The sequence below is a fragment of the Triticum aestivum genome, chromosome 2D, assembly GCF_018294505.1.
Source record: "Triticum aestivum cultivar Chinese Spring chromosome 2D, IWGSC CS RefSeq v2.1, whole genome shotgun sequence".
NCBI lineage: Eukaryota > Viridiplantae > Streptophyta > Magnoliopsida > Poales > Poaceae > Triticum > Triticum aestivum.
In genome coordinates, this window is record NC_057799.1 from 492,738,476 (window position 1) to 492,755,269 (window position 16,794).

Sequence of the window (16,794 nt, forward strand, 5' to 3'; positions counted from 1 at the left end):
TTATCTTTGTGGTTATGGGTAGATATGCCATATAAGAGTATGGAAGAAGGGATATGGCTCATTCTGACAAATAAATGGCTAGATCGGTAGGTGACGAGGGCATTAAATGCAGCCAGCGCGAGCTCCCAATATTCCAGTATTCCCCCATGGTGCCTGTACCATCGTACTCAACGGCCGCGTGGGACATTGATGGACCGGCGGTACAGTACAAAGATGTGCATCGAACTTGGACCATGGTCCAGAATATTTTTTTCCTGAATGACCCCATACCGCCGTGCGCACGCGGGATCCCTGCATCTGCGAGAGCGCTGTGCCGCTGGGTTTGGGTGGGTCGAGTGTGACAGAGAGGCCAAAATGGAGGTGGAAACCGAGAGGGCGACGGCGGCAATGCCGATTTTCCTGTCGTTCCGGTGTTCAGGTGAGGCCTTGGATCCCCCTATCTTTCTTTACCGCGACCGGTCTGCGGTCACCGTGTGTGCTAGCCAGCGGCGTGTTCTCTTTCTCGTCTGATCCCGTGATTTCTTGGCGCGGGTTGCCAATATTCCCGGAGGAGGTAGGGGCGGCGGCCTGTGATGTAAACGAGAGAAGCGAGATTGGAAGCAGGGGAGCGACGGGCCTGCGACGCCGCCAGTAGGGACAGCGGCCGGGCGGAGTCCGGGGGATCTGCAGTGAAACCAGATTCGCGAGTGCCCGGCTGGATTAAGAAGCACTGGTTGTGTTTTAGCTGACACTAGGCTTCAATTTGACAAGTGGTAGAAAACTGAAAAGGTGTTATTGCTAGATTTGCCTACTGATGCTGCTGCGCAAGGTGTCATCACATGGCTGCCACTGGCATTTTTGGGTGCCAAAAAAAAATCCTAGAGTGCATTGCAAGTGAAGGGGTACTTTTTTCTTTGGAAAATTCACCCTTACAAATTCTGAACTGAATCACTGTGATGGCGCCAGAAAAGAATTCTGAACTTAAGGTAAATGATGTTACCCTGAAAATTCTGAACTGAATCCATGTTGTGGTTGTGGTTTTAGCTGTTTTCGGTGTGCTGTCAAAAGTCTGCTGCTAGAATGTGAGGTCAAGGGGAATTTGCACCTACTAGAACTCTGTGCGGGAACAGAGATAAATAATGAGCATCCATTTTTGTAGAAAACAATCTCAGTCTGCACAACATAAATATCATAGTCTGCTAGGTAGTATCAAGAGCTGGCTAAGCAAGGGCTGCCGCAAAGCCAACGGACAACCACAACATTTCTTCTGACTGTAAAAAACCGGCACCAATTCCCCCTTGACCTCACAGTTCTAGCAGCAGACGGAAAACAGGCAAAAAGCATAGGATCAGTTGAGCGTGGACTCCGGTCCAGGAAAAATGCAGGGCAACAAGACCGTACAAGACCATTCCCGGTCCCTGCATTCATGGACACCGGACAAGCAACAGTGCCAGTGTTCAATATTGTTGCCACCAAAAGCAATACAACGGTCAATACGGCTGCGGGCATATACCCCCAGGGGCACCAATGGCTCAGATAATGATACCGTATGATAGTACGACCCACATTGAATTTTTGGTAATATAGTATGTCTTGTACCAATGTGCCTAACTGATGTTGATGCTTTGTACAACATGTCTGAAACTACAAGTATTTAGGAGCATGGCATGTATTCATCAGCAATTCATCTGGTGGTTACTGGTATCAATATTTATAAGTACAAACACCTATGGAGTACTTAACATACCTTGTCTCAGTAAGTAGCCGAGTCAGGATTTAAGACTACTAAAGAAAACATGCATTTCAAACTAAAACAAAAAGATTTTTTTTGGCTAAAAAGAATTATTTTTTGGAGAAGGGGAAGGGGAAGGTGGCGGCGATCACCATAGGTAGACCTGCGCTGATGCCTGGTGTGCGCGATTCCACTATGCATCACTCAGTGGTGGAGGAAGAAGGGAAGCCGTCGAAGGAGCTGCCTGTGGAAACACTGAATACTGTGAAGAGGAAAAGGCAATCAACTTATGTCCAAAATGCCGAGTCTCGCACTACTTCGGTGAGAATTTCCTATGCCTTTATGTTTTCCCCGGCCTGCACTATTTTTTAGTAGAGTTCTGCTTTTTAACTTTATATATGTGTTTGTCGGTAGATGTATCTTGTACCACATAAGAGTCTATCAATATGCTAGAACAGTAGTGTATATCTTGTACCAATGTGTCTAGCTTATATTGATGCTTCCTGCAACATGTCCAAAGACTACAATATCGCATTTTAAATCACGTTAGTTCTGAATAAATGAAAGTTGCTGTATATTTGTTAAATATAGAGGGGCATTCATGTCAAAGTTGAATTTTGGATCGCGGGCGGACCTTGTTCATTGGAACAAAGAAAGTACTAAAGAAGAGAGATGCATTTCAAACTAAAACTAAAGCACATTTTTGGCTAAATAGAGCTATTTTTTTTCTACGTTGTATTTTTTTCTCTTACATAATATCTTCATATTACAACCCTTTCCTATATTTTGAAACTGTAAAGAAATGTTAGCATCAAGGATGTGAAAACTAAAAGTATTTAGGAGCATGGCGTATATTTATCAGCAATTAATCTGGGGGTCACTGGTATCAATATTTAAAAGTACAGACACTTATGGAGTATTTAACATACCTTGTCTCAGTAAGTAGCCCATTTAGGATTTAAGAATGTACAAAAGAGGAGATGCATTTCAAACTAAAACAAAAAGATTTTTTGCTAAATATAATATATTTTTTTTGGAGAAGGGGAAGGAGAAGGTGGTGGCGATCACCACGTGTGAGCCTGCGCTGAAATCTCGTGTGCGCGATTCCACTACGCATCCGCAAAAGGTAAAATCATTTCGGTTTCCCCTCTCTAGTTAAATATGATGTTGTGTGCCTAAAGCAGAGTAAGCACATGTTACATACACATGTGCAAACAGGTTCAGAAGGAGAAGAATGGACGCAAAAATGGTTCTAAGAAGATGAAGTTGGTGGAGGAAGAAGGGAAGCCGTCGAAGGAGCTGCCTGTGGAAACACTGAATATTGTGAAGAGGAAAAGGAAATCAAGTAATGTACAAAATGCCGAGTCTCGTACTGCTTCGGTAAGAATTTCCTATGCATTTTTTTTTTCAGCCTGCACTATTTGTTAGTAGATGTAGATATGTGGTTTATAAATTTATATATGTGGTTGTCGGTAGATGTATCTTGTACCACATAAGAGTCGATCAATATGTATATCTTGTACCAATGTGCTAGCTGATATTGATGCTTCCTACAACATGTCTGAAAACTACAATACTGCATTTTAAATCACGTAAATATGGAGCATCATTCATGGTCAAAGTTGCATTTTGGATTGCGTGTGGGCCTTATTCATTGGAACGAAGAGAGATGCATTTCAAACTAAAACTAAAAGACAAAATTATTTGGCTAAATAGAATTCATTTGACTATTTTTTTTCTACTTTGTATTTTTCTCCTCTTATACATAATATCAACACATGACAACTCTTTAAAGCAATAAAGAAATGTTAGCATCAAGGATCTGTTTAATGATGTTTTCACTTGCTGCCTTTGGTGCAAGCGTGGATCGTTGTTATATATACCTCAAGAAAGTGATCTATGGAGGGAGGCCTGGCATGAGCCATGTCATGCTTTGAGCTGCCTCAAATAAATATCATGCAACTATATTTGTGCTGATCTGGATGGAGCAAAATAGCGTCCAGCCAGGCGCAACGAAGCCTGCACGCTCACTTTCATCACAGTTTGTTGTTTAGTGATCCAACAGATGATCTCTCTAGTATCCTAGTAAACATATTAAACTCATGGTGCTTTGCATCTTTCGGCACACTTTGACTAGGCAAGTAGGGCAAGTAGAATTTTTTTAGACGAATCAAAAACTAGAGTTGTGTTTCTGATGGAATTCTAAAACATATTACATGTCTGCTTCTAACCAATCTGCATTTTTATGACATAGTCGTGTGGTTTCCTTTTTCTTCTCTCAAAGTTTCAAGTAATGAATTAATATGTGATCCTGATTTTTGTCGCACTTCCAGACTGACAACAGAAAGCCACAACTTCGGAGATCTGCTCGACTTATGCTCAGTCCACCTGAAAATGATCATAAGTAGACTTTAGAGTAACGTCTATTTTGGGAGAATCAAAATAGATTGCTTTATTCAAAATACTTTCCTTTATCTCGTTGTTTGGAATTCTTTGGATACATTCCATGGATATGTTGGTTCTTGAATTTTACAAGCGCCTAGTCAAACTATCTAGTAGTCTATTGGATATGGTAGTTTTTTCGAGTAATTGGCAATAGCGTCGCCTTTCAATTACAAGAACATGGTTGTTTTACAACTGCTTTTACAAGCGACTATTTTGGGAAGTATAGTTGAGGCATGTGGACTACTTGTGAAGGAGGTAACTACAAGAATTTTGCATGGATATCTGCTAGGGTTAGGTGCGCCACCACCTGATAAATCATTCTCTGTCCATTGAAAACCTGGCGATTCCTCTTTTTCCAGGCATTCCATAGTGTGTAGATCAAATTCCTGTTTTGCACCTTCAAACTTTGCTCCCAAGGGATAGCCAGGTATTCCTCCCACAAATTGTTGACAGATTGATTAGGGTTTTTCATCATCATTTGGGACACATGGCAGTCCTGGCATTCACCACCTTCCATACCTCCTTTGAGAAGGGACAATAGTCGCTAAGCATAAGTGAAACCGGGCTATGGGGCAAATCCTATTTGCCAGATTCGCCGTCATCAGGATTCTACAATGCAGCACGAGCCAAGCAGTAAGCTTGCATTTGGGAGTGGTTGTTTCCTTCCAAACCTTCCCAGTACGAAAAGGCTGTACATGGCCAAGGGTATCTTATACACATATTTGGTTAAGAATTCATCTAAGGCCATGCACACGCAGTTGCATCAGGGTGTTAAGGCCTACGACTGTTGTTATCCACTTATCCCCCTGGAGACCTGGTTCGTCGTCCTTATCTTCCTAGTTGCAATCTTGAAAAGCTCTGGGGCACGATGCAAAGTGCGGAATACCCAACACAGTAATCTTTTCAGAAACTTGTCTACACGCCATCGCCAACGGTGATTGTGGTAGAGGCACTAAAGGGATCCATGTCCGAGTCACTGCGAGGCAGGTCCAAACCCACCCAAGGGCGCTCCGGGTTGTTCCATTGGAACCAAGGCTAGCGCAGGCGCAAGGCTTCGCCGAAGCGGTCAAGGTCGGCATAACATGGGTTGTTGGCATGCATACATGGATGTGTCTGTTGGTGATAATCATGCTTACATAATTGTACAAAACTACATACAATGCAGTGAAAATGAACCTTCATGTCCTAGTGATAAACCCTAGCTTTACTATTTGATTTGTTAGAGTTATAATATAAGTCATGTATACCCCTTTGTATTTATCCCGTAGTATAAGGGGTTTCCTGCATATGTACCACACCTGTACATGTATATATATCGGCCTATGGCCTCATGGGAATACAAGTTGCTTATTCCTAACATGGTATTAGAGCTAGGTCAACTTTTTTTGCACGTAGCAACTCGTGCTGTTGATCCACCTCGCGCCGTTCCCCTCGTCCGTGGTCGCCGCTGGCTCTCCGTGCCTGCTCATCTCCCTCTGCAGGTCAACGCCACGACGGCGTGATCCCTCGCCCCGCCCGATCGAGCTGGTTCTCGTCCCGCCTGTTCCCCGTCCCGCCCGTTCCCCGTCCGATCGAGCTGGTTCTCGTCCTGCTGGATCCAAGTCGCCGCCCTCCCGAGCGTTCCCTGCTGGATCGACAGGACCAGGCTGTCCCAGTTGCCGCCCTCGCCCGATCGAGCTGCGGCTGCACTCGCGTCCTCCCGGATCCAAGTCGCCGCCCTCGCCGGTTCTAGTCCGCCGCCCGCTCGATCTGTTCTCCAGCCGGATCAAGCTCTTTCGTCCGACTCTGTAAAAAAAAATGTCTGCTGCATCGGGCTATGTTGCTGTCCCTCGCTGTCCGGTGATCTTCGATGGTACTAACTACACCGAGTTCGCTGGCTTCATGCGCATTCACATGCGTGGCATCCGTCTCTGGGGTGTTCTTTCTGGCGAGGTCTGCTGTTCGCCACGTCCGGTTCCTCCGGTGGCCCCTACTCCGCCGACTCCACTGGTTCTTCCTCCGGATGCTAATCAGGCCGCCAAGGATGCGGCTAAGGTTGCTGATGAGGCTGCTGATCGTGCCTATGATGAGAGGGCTTTGGCTTATGAGGAGGCTCTTCAGACGTATCATGGTGCTTTGTCTGTTTACACCCAGTGGCTTGATGATGATGCTCGTGCTGCAGCTGTTCTCACTGCTAGTGTTCTGCCTCAGTCTGCTTCTGAGTTTCTGGGTCTTCCTACTGTCTTCCAGATGTGGACCTGTCTTCGTCAGCGCTATGAGCCCTCTGGTGATGCCTTATACCTTTCTGTGGTTCGTCAGGAGCATGCTCTTCAGCAGGGTGACTCTACTGTTGATGACTTTTATGCACAGAGTTCTGCTATCTGGCGCCAGCTTGGTTCTCTCCGCGGTGCTGGTTGTCGTACTTGCCCCTGCTGCCAGGCTGTCCAGGCCGATTTGGAGTTTCATCGCGTCTACGAGTTCCTGTCTCGGCTCCGTAAGGAGTTTGAGCCCCGGCGTGCTCAGTTGCTTGCTCGTGGCCGTATTTCTCTCATGGAGGCGCTTTCAGAGATTCGTGCTGAGGAGACTCGCCTACGTGGTGCTGGTTTGCTGGAGGTTCCCTCTGTGCTCGCTACTCGGGTTTCTTCCACTCCACCTGCTGCACCGCCCCATTCTCGCTCGGGTGCTCCGCCGCTCTTGCCCACTCCTTCTGGAGGCTCAGGTCGGCCCCGTTCACATTGTGACTACTGCAACAATGATGGTCATATTGAGTCCCAGTGCTACACAAAGCGGAAACACCTGCGCAAGGCGCGATCATCCTCCTCAGGGACTTCGTCATCTCCCTCGCCAGCTTCAGCCATTGCTTTGACCGAGCAGGATATTCTGAGACTTAAGCGTCTGCTCGCGGCTTCAGGTTCTTCCTCGACGGGTACTGCTGGTTCTGTGACTGATGCTTCCCGCACTGAGCACCCGCCCTCTACACAGTCAGGTACATCCCCATGGGTTCTGGATTCTGGAGCTTCTTTTCATATGTCTTCTCATTCTTCCGCTTTGTCTTCTCTTCGCTCGCTGGATTCTCCTGTTCATGTCTTCACTGCTGATGGTACTCCACTGTCCGTTGCTAGTAGAGGCCATCTTTCTACTCCTTATTCTGTTCCTGATGTTGCTCATGTTCCTCGCCTTACCATGAATCTGTTTTCTGCCGGTCAACTTACTGATTCTGGTCTATGTTGATGATATGGTCATCACTGGGGATGACCCCGAGTATATTGCCTTTGTAAAGGCCCGTCTTAGTGAGCAGTTTCTTATGTCTGATCTTGGACCTCTTCGCTATTTTCTTGGGATTGAAGTCTCTTCTACCTCTGATGGCTTTTTTATATCCCAGGAAAAGTATATCCAGGATCTTCTTGCTCGTGCTGCTCTTTCTGACGAGCGCACTGTTGAGACTCCTATGGAGCTCAATGTTCACCTTCGTGCTACTGATGGTGATCCTCTCCCTGACCCGACGCGTTATCGTCATCTCGTTGGCAGTCTTGTCTATCTAGCTGTCACTCGTCCGGACATCTCTTATCCGGTTCATATTCTGAGTCAGTTTGTTTCTGCTCCCACATCGGTTCATTATAGTCATCTCCTTCGTGTTCTCCGATATCTTCGGGGCACGATCTCTCACCGTCTCTTCTTTCCTAGCTCCAGTTCTTTACAGCTTCAGGCCTATGCGGATGCTACGTGGGCTAGTGATCCTTCTGATCGCCGTTCGCTTTCTGCTTACTGTGTTTTTCTTGGCGGTTCTCTCATTGCCTGGAAGACGAAGAAACAGATCGCAGTTTCCCGTTCGAGTGCTGAGGCTGAGTTGCGAGCTATGGCTCTTTTGACGGCAGAGGTGACTTGGTTACGGTGGTTACTTCAGGACTTTGGTGTTTCTGTCACTACACCGACTATGCTCTTATCTGACAGTACAGGTGCTATTAGCATTGCGCGCGATCCTGTGAAGCATGAGCTCACCAAGCATATTGGTGTTGATGCTTTCTATGTGCGCGCTGCTGTGCAGGATCAGGTCGTTGCTCTTCAGTATGTGCCTTCCGAGTTACAGTTGGCGGATTTCCTGACGAAGGCCCAGACTAGAGCACAACATGGCTTTTATCTCTCCAAACTCAGTGTTGTTCCTCCACCATGAGTTTGAGGGGGGGGGGGGGGGGGGTGTTAGAGTTATAATATAAGTCATGTATACCCCTTTGTATTTATCCCGTAGTATAAGGGGTTTCCTGCATATGTACCACACCTGTACATGTATATATATCGGCCTATGGCCTCATGGGAATACAAGTTGCTTATTCCTAACATGATTAACCTATCAACACACATACATGAACTTATCATAGTCGCTTGCTTCTTATGCAAGCTAAAGCCGTCATGGATACAAAGGATGGCTTATACTCGTGCTTATGTGCTCATTAACTCCAACGTGGGTAGGATATGATACGTAAACATTGTCATGGGGCCATCATGAGCGGAGGTTATGTGCGGTCCTCTAGGTAGGGCTAAGTTAAGTAGTTCAAAAGCTCCTTGGTCTATTCTTTCGAGGGGACCCTTCTCCAAATAAAGGTGTTGTTTAGTTTGAAGCCAAAGATTGTTTAGTTATGGCCTCATTTAGCAGAACTAGCTAGTATTTTACATATACCATGTTTTTGTATGATTGTGCTAGCGATCTCATACACTTCATTGTTCATACCTTTTTTGGGGTAAAATGATGCTTCGCAACTCTCACGTCCATATTATGATTGTACCAATGTTGGCATTAATATGCATCGCCAAATCGGAACAACTTGAGAGTGGCTCCTTGACTATTGCTACTTCCACAGATTAGGGGGCTAAAGCTACAATGTTGATAGAAACACACCCTAAGTCCATACCATAATGCACCATAGACAAAGGAACATATTAATTTTAAGCATATGAAATAAGTAATCTCCCAATCCTCCATGTACTTTGATATAATTCCAGTACACTCTATGCTCGCTCTCGAATTCCCTCCGAAAACTTTGGTGGCACTGAACAGCATTTGTTGAAGCTTCTTCTGGTGTGGGAAGAAGGATGCGAGTGGTGGTAGTTGTGCATTGTCCTGGGAGACAGTCTGCGCCCTGAGGTGTGTTAGTGGTCTGGGCATGCCCAACTGAGATGGCTTAGCATTGCCATGCAATCTCGATGGCCTTGGCCACCATGTGGATCAAGGCAGACCTTGGGAAGATTTTAAAATCGCCATACCGGATGAATCCCTAGCAATACTCAGAGCAACCACTCTGGCCACTACCAGTGATGGGAGCACCACCTTTTCTAGGAAGAACAATGGCTCGACGGGATGAGAATGAAAGATATGGCACCCCGCCTATACGCCAAGGTTCCTCAGAGGTTAAAATCTACTCGAATGGTCAGGGCTGCCTTATTGGACGCAACATGGGCATGAGATGTGGGCCCCAACCTGGACTTGGCCATGTTGTTGGAGTACTTGGCAGTATGGCCAAGAGTAGCAGCGGTGTAGTTAGTTCCTGACACTCTGGACACCATCTCTTAGTCCTGGGAGAAGAATGGAGACTTTGAGATCAGCTTATGCCACTAAGTTTGCAGGGGGACGTCGTACTCATAGCGGAATTCACTTGGAAATCCAATGCGCCTTTGCAACGTCGCCTCTTCACGTGGATAGCCCTGAGGACCAGAAGTTAGACATCCAATAGACTTGCCAGGAGAGGACTACCGCATCAAGATACATGCCTGTTTTGTGCTCAACAAGATGGACAATCATGGACTGTGTTTTCGCGAGAACTGTCTAGTGGGAAATCTGTAGAGCCCTAGGCATGCCAAGGTGGGCACCGTCGACAAACAACATACTTGACAAATGGTGCGTCAGCGTGGTCGGTGTTGGGCACAAATCAAGAGACATATGAGCCATTCTCACCTTGACCATGTGGGAAATATGGAAGCACATAAATGCAATTGTGTTTGATGGAGCAACACTCTCGATACAACATGTGATAAGTAGGATGATTACTGAGGGTCAAGTGTGGAGGCAGGCCGGTATATTAAACGGAGAACTATACCCCTTCTTTGGGGCGTTGACTAGGTGGGTTCAGAGCGAGTAGTCCACTTTCATGCTAAGGGTAGATGTGGAGTGCAAAGCATTGTAAGCATAATATAGCGATACCGTGGACATGGATGGGCCATCTTGCCTTTCTTCTTTAATATGTGATACACATGCTTGTGCATATTCGAGAAAAAAATCCCGTTAAATCTACCCATACAATTGCACTAACGTAAGATGTCACTCTAAGGTACAAGAAAGTTACTGCACAACCCAAGTGTCGTAAACCCTAGCCCCGGAGATACATAGTCACTATTCATCTTGTGCCGCTCAAATTATGCCAATATGTGTAATGCTCACTAAAAGTAATCCTAAACATGTACTATATGACTTTAAAACCTTCATCATTCCTTCCTAAATCCCTTGTCTAGAAGGCCTAACTAGTAGTCAACTATCCGGCAGGGTGGAGATTTGACTCGACTTCGAAACAATTGCAGTCACCCAAGTTTGAGTCTTTGGAGTTTAGACCTCGCTGGGTACGCATCTTCTTAATTACCGAGTACTAGAGCTCTGACCCAATTGTCAACATATAAAGTTATAATGTCACTCTTGGAAATTCCTCATGGTAGATTAGCTTTTGATCCATTCCCTATTTGGTCTCATAGGGTTCCTACCATGGCCTCTGCTGCCAAGTTATCACTTGCCTATACCGTTATATGTTTGCTTAGTTATTTCCCATGCTCCATGGAGAATTTAAGGCCACGACACCAATCATTTGGGGTGTGACAACAAATAGGTAGTTTTTGATGGAATTGAGACGACTTTGGATAAATTATGACAAATGTTTGACGATGCACTATTTATGAGTAAATATACACATAAATGGTAAGAGAGTTGTCCGTTGAATACGGAAATCTGGACATATACTCCCACCAGATACCTGCAACATTACACTCACGTTAGGACTCAGCGCGGGTTTGCGAAGCCTAGCCCTTAGCCTATGTGAATTCAGGAATGGCAAAAAGGAAACAAGTTTCTCCAATGGTAAAGACGAGCACTAACATTAACATTGACAAAATAATGGAAAATTATCCATACATAGTACATACCATATTATGCATAGCATATTTGCTGAAAAGGTGTATATGATTCAGTTAACAATATTTGGGTTTAAATGATCCTTCAAATATTTCATTATATTGCTGGTTTTAGTTATTATTATGAGAGATTTTTAAATAATAATTCTCATATTCAACATACTCATGAATCGTGGTAAATTCATTGTTTCACAGGAATTACATGGTGTGTTTTTCTTGGAATAGTTTGAATTGCTTACCACATGTGTCACAGGAATTACATGGTGTTGTATGGCCAACCCATATCATGGAGAGGCCAGATTCTGAATTCAAGGAAAAGTTGATGCGTCTTCTCCGCAAACCATTTAGCCAGGGAGAATGTGATACGCTGCTTGACAAGGCTACGACTCGCCCTCCGGCAACAATGAAAAGGCAAACACGCGGTGGCGTGAAGTACTACAACTCTGAACATGAAAGGCAACCATCATATTTTGATGGTCACCCAGGTATGCTTGCTTTCATACTATGTACATACTTTTTTTGTTCATTGGACTTCTGTTATGTACTATTCCCCTTATTATTTTTATGTTGAAACATCTTTGGAATTATTGCGACCTCATGGCTAAAGTAACATTTATGCATAATGATTATAGGATCAGAATCATTTTCCATGCCTAATGAACACTCTGCCTTGTTATTTAAGAAACAATTTGTGGTTGTCTTTGCTCGCAATTGTCATTTCCTTTTGAACCTTGAAACTTGCAAGCCAACATTGTGTTTTTTCGGTGATATATTGGTTTACAAGCTTGTTAAATCTATGTCCAAAATATCTTGCTGACGGATTGCTTGAATCTATGGTGAACACGCTGTACGCTTAGGTAATTAGCAGGACTTCGGAACAACAAGTATTGTGGCATTTTCATAATTGTGTTGCGCAAATTTTCATGTGATTCTTATTTTCTTCTTTGATAAAATACAAAGCTTGCATCTCAATAAATTGATAGAAGAAAAGTGGTTGTGGAGCAATTACACAACACAACATGTTGGCGCAGAAGTCCAGCTTTCCTGTGAGAGGATTTTGGAGCAATTTTGCCAAATACCTGAAATAGAAATAGTTTGTTGTGGAGAACTATACTGATGACGAATGCGCTGTGTTGAATTAAAACTGAGTAACTTAGCTTTCAGCGCATGTCCAAAGGTCATCAACATGATGGGAGTGCAAAATCAAATTCCTGGCAGGTTTATTTTATTTGCCATAATAAATGACTATGTTTTGCTTGAGAAGTTATCTTTCCAAATAAGACGAGAAAGTAGCAGCAAATCATATTGGTATCTGGTTTGAAGTAATCTGTTATGCGGTTGTTCAAGAAACACTGATTCTTACATGTCGTACTATTTATCAACACGTTTTATTGTATTTAACTCCAGATCTTGCGAAACAAGTACGTGTAGAAAGCGCCAGCAAACCCAACCAGTTAGCTCTGTTGCGTGGATTTTTCTTCTGGATGGAGGTAACCTCATTCATAGCATTTCTTTGTTTTTTCGTTAATAACCAATAATGGCTCCACCTGTTGTTAAAGAACGGAGGAATACATTTTTTTATCTGTTCCCAGTTAGAGCAAATCTATTTCTTTTTGTTTAGATTATTTTTTGTTAATGGAGGCAGCCCGATATTGACCTGTTAAAGATCACGCTGGTACGGTACCAATCGTAGTTAATGAATTTATTTGCAGCAAAGTACTAACAGCTACGGTGCATCAGTGTGAGTTTTTCTTGTTGCTAATTTTGAAAAATCATGGCATAAACCTAGTTCGCTTTTCGCAAAGGATAAAACTAGTTCACAACGGAGTAACTACCATGTGATTTCTTCATATTGCTTGATTGTTAATAGCATGTGCCAGCTTCTTATATAGATGGATTTCCCTCCCCGCAAAATAAAAGAGATGGATTTCCCTAACAAATGGCCAATTCTGTAGCAATATTACATTTTCCCTTATTTGGTTAGTTAGGTCAACTGAATTTACTGACCTGTGTGCCTAACAATCTACTCCCTTGCTTGTAGAATATTGCGCATCACGACCAATTCAGGCCATGGAGAGATGATTTCAAACAGTACAAAGTTACTATGGTAGAAATAGAATGAGATCACAAACAGAATTACAGAAGAGTTTTGTGCTTTCTCGATTGAGGTGGCAAAGCCCCAGTTTCTCCTTGTTTTACTAGTTTGGTCTCCAGTGTGCATCTTACACTGGTTGCTATTGTTATTTTGTCTCCAAAAACGTAGAGCTGATGCTACCAGAAACTAGTAGTATATCACTCCCCAAAATCAATTATCTTCAGACAGGGGTATACCATAGTTTGCTCAGCTTTTTCTTTCAAACAGAAGGTTTATGCGGTCATAACGTTGGAGAGCAAGTGTGTACAAATCAGCCTTTGGATGGGAAAACAACTCTCTAGCGGAGTTATATACATCATTTTCTTTGAGTGAAGTATACGTCTGTTTACATCTGGGATCTAGCTGCTGTTGAATTTGATGTGGGGTTTGCCCATGCTGAAATTGAGCACTCTAGATCTCATGATGTACCTTTTCTTTTTTGACGGAACCTCGGCGTGCTCCTGAAGAAGAATATATATATAGTTGGCTCGATTTATACAGAAAACTAGCACGAAAAAGCATACAAGGGATGATTGATTAAGGGCCAAGCATGCAAAAACCCTGATAACGAAAAGAAACAAGAAAGATGAGTCAAATACATCACAGGTACCTTAACTTGTCTGTTGCGGTCAGTTTAGTGCCCAAACTTGTAAAGTACATAAAAATGGTGTTATAACTTGCCCAAACTTGTAACGTACATAAAAGTGGTGTTATAACTTGTCACACGGTGCATATACGGTGCCCCGCTCGTATGCAGCCGTATGCGCTGTCCACGTGGCATGACAGCTGGCTGCTGGCCCAAATGTGGGTGAATGTTCTTTTTGGATAAAACCCCTAAGGTTTAATGAAATGTCATGAATAAGCCCTTGCTCTGTATGCCAATAACAGGAAAAAAACTGCTCCAGTGAATGTGTTTCGACCTTGGGACCTCCAACTTTAATGGCACGCACGCTAACAATCTAGACTAACAGTACTTTGCATAAAACTGTAAGCTGGAAACCTATATAGTCTACCTCTCGCTCTGCAATTTCTTGTAATTTTTTTCAAGTTACTGTTTGGTTTTTATGATATGTAAATTTTCCTATATAAAAATGATAATTATTAATATGCAATTATGGTCTATTTAAATCTTTATTCTATTTCTATTATTGTGTAGTTTGAAGAGGTGAACATGAACTTTTTCTAAATATTTCAACGATTTAAACAGTTCAATGTATATTTTAAAATATTGTGTAATTTTTTTTGTATTTTCATTCAGGACCATAAGAATGCATAATTTTGAGTTTCTTCATTGTATTTTTAGATACATAATTATTAAAAATCAACAATGTTGTGTTTGCAAAGCTGTTCAATGTATATTAAAAATCATTGTGTAAACACAATAAATTCTTTAAATGTGTGTAAACATGCTTGTAGAAAAGTAAGAATAATTTTACACAATATTTTTTTAAACATGTTGAACATTTTATGAATTTTTTTATATAATTTTTTGAATGCATGACGAACATTCTTCAAAACACGTTTAAATTTTCTTAATAAACGTTGGAATTTTCAAAAAACATGTTGATTTTTTTTCAAATGCACCAACACTTTCTTAAGTTTATTATGCTAGGTAATATGTTGAACAGTTCTCTTTTTTCGCGAGAATTTCTTAATATATTTTTCAATTTCCCGCGAGTCAACTTTTCCTTTTTTAAAAATTTATCTTTATTATTCTGCCCGGTATTCTTATTATAAATAGATGTTTATCTCGGTACTAAATAGACAACCATTGGTGGCGTGTTTGGCACATGAGCGCATGTTGTGCGCCCAGTAATTGCGTTCGGATCCCGCCAACTCGCCCTATTATTCTTATTACTACTATTTCATCCCACATCCTGGCATCCAGGACCCAGATCTGATAATTGGAATGAATGCAGTTCGGGGTATTTAAATAAAATGTGAGGGGTTTTGCGAAATTTATTTAAACTACAGAGAGTTTCTGTAAAACAACCATCACACTTCTCTCACAGCCATTGACATGTGGGCCACTGCCATGTTGGCATGCCATGCGGACAGTGCATACTCCCTAATACGGGTGGAGGCACCGTATTTGAACGCTCAGACAAGTCACGGCACTAGTTTCATGTATTTTACAAGTTTAGGCACCAAAGTGTCCGTGCCGGACAAGTTGAGGCACCCGTGGTATATTTAACTCAAGAAAGATCACAGGGCAAACTTGACCTCCACCGCAAACATGGATTTATTCAGGGCATCGACCATCATCACCATCGGCAGTGGAGCGAAGTTGCTACTCTGGCATGACAACCGGAGCAGTAAGGACCCCCTCAAGGCCTACGCTCCCGAGCAGCATGACAACCGGAGTAGATCTCTGTCCTTGTCTGTCTTCTGTTAGCTAAACCCTGACCCATCTCGTAGCTGGACCGGCTTCCCCGGCCCGGGTTTTTTTTTCCTGCATGCATAAGACGCCGAGCGCGCGATCCGTGCGCGCCGAGCGTGACTAGGTGTAGATGGTGGCCGCGGTGAGCACGCCCACTCCGCGAACATGGGATGGCACGTTCAACACGAACGGGGCAGCGGCGTGCGCATCGGCCGGGCTGGTTAGGACGAACTGAATAAGAGGAGAAGAAAAACAGAAAAGCAACATCAGTTGTGCGCTGCGCAAAAACCACTGTCTCTTGCGAGTTCAGAGAGAGAGAGAATGAATGAGCGTGGCGGCCGCCTGGCAATTGGCATCAGAGCCACCGTTGACGAGGGACCATGGTGGGCAGCAGAGAGGCCGGCGCTGACGAGGCACCAGCCGCGCCTGCCCAGGGACACGGCGGGGAAGCAACGCCTCAGGAGCGCACGGAGACGCGGGCGCAGCCGCATCAGGAGGAACGCGGGCGAGGTGGTCGTCCCCGAGCGCGTGATCCGGGAGGCCGCCAGGCACGGCGGCACGATCGTCTACCCCACCCTGACCTCCACAAACTACATCGAGTGGGCGTTGGTCATGCAGATCAATCTGCGTGCGCAGGGCCTCTGGGAGGCCATGCTTGGCGAGGGCATGGTCACCGACTGCAAGGACATGGCGGCGCTCGCCGCGCTGATCCGGGCTGTGCCCCCGGAGATGCACGACGTCCTCGCCGTCAAGAACTCCGCGTACGAGGCCTGGGAGGCCGTGCGCACGATGCGGATGGTCGTGACCCGCATCCGGGAGGCCACGGCGCAGCGTCTCCGGTCTGATTTTGAGCAGATCACGTTCAGGGACGGAGAAGCCCTAGACGGCTTCGCCATGCGCATCACCACCCTCGTCAACAACCTGCGGTCGCTGGGCGACAACGTGGAGGAGGTGCGCGTGGTGCAGAAGTTCCTGCGC

General features: G+C 44.4%; 1 protein-coding gene across 6 annotated transcripts; it reads left to right on the forward strand.

Annotated features, from left to right (window-relative positions):
* The first annotated feature begins 228 nt into the window (after positions 1-228).
* On the forward strand, positions 229-13,770 carry LOC123054045 (uncharacterized). Of its 6 annotated transcripts, none has more exons than XM_044477694.1 (8): positions 254-1,526; positions 1,631-1,735; positions 1,835-2,032; positions 2,754-2,837; positions 2,930-3,091; positions 11,556-11,787; positions 12,710-12,792; positions 13,344-13,770. In XM_044477694.1, exons 2-8 carry the CDS (start codon positions 1,709-1,711, stop codon positions 13,422-13,424), a joined length of 867 nt encoding a protein of 288 aa, XP_044333629.1. In that variant the 5' UTR covers positions 254-1,526; positions 1,631-1,708; the 3' UTR covers positions 13,425-13,770. The 6 variants fall into 6 exon arrangements, with proteins under 6 accessions (XP_044333633.1, XP_044333629.1, XP_044333632.1 ...); XM_044477697.1 differs by having other exon boundaries at positions 1,838-2,032; XM_044477695.1 differs by having other exon boundaries at positions 256-418; positions 558-1,735.
* Positions 13,771-16,794: the final 3,024 nt, after the last annotated feature.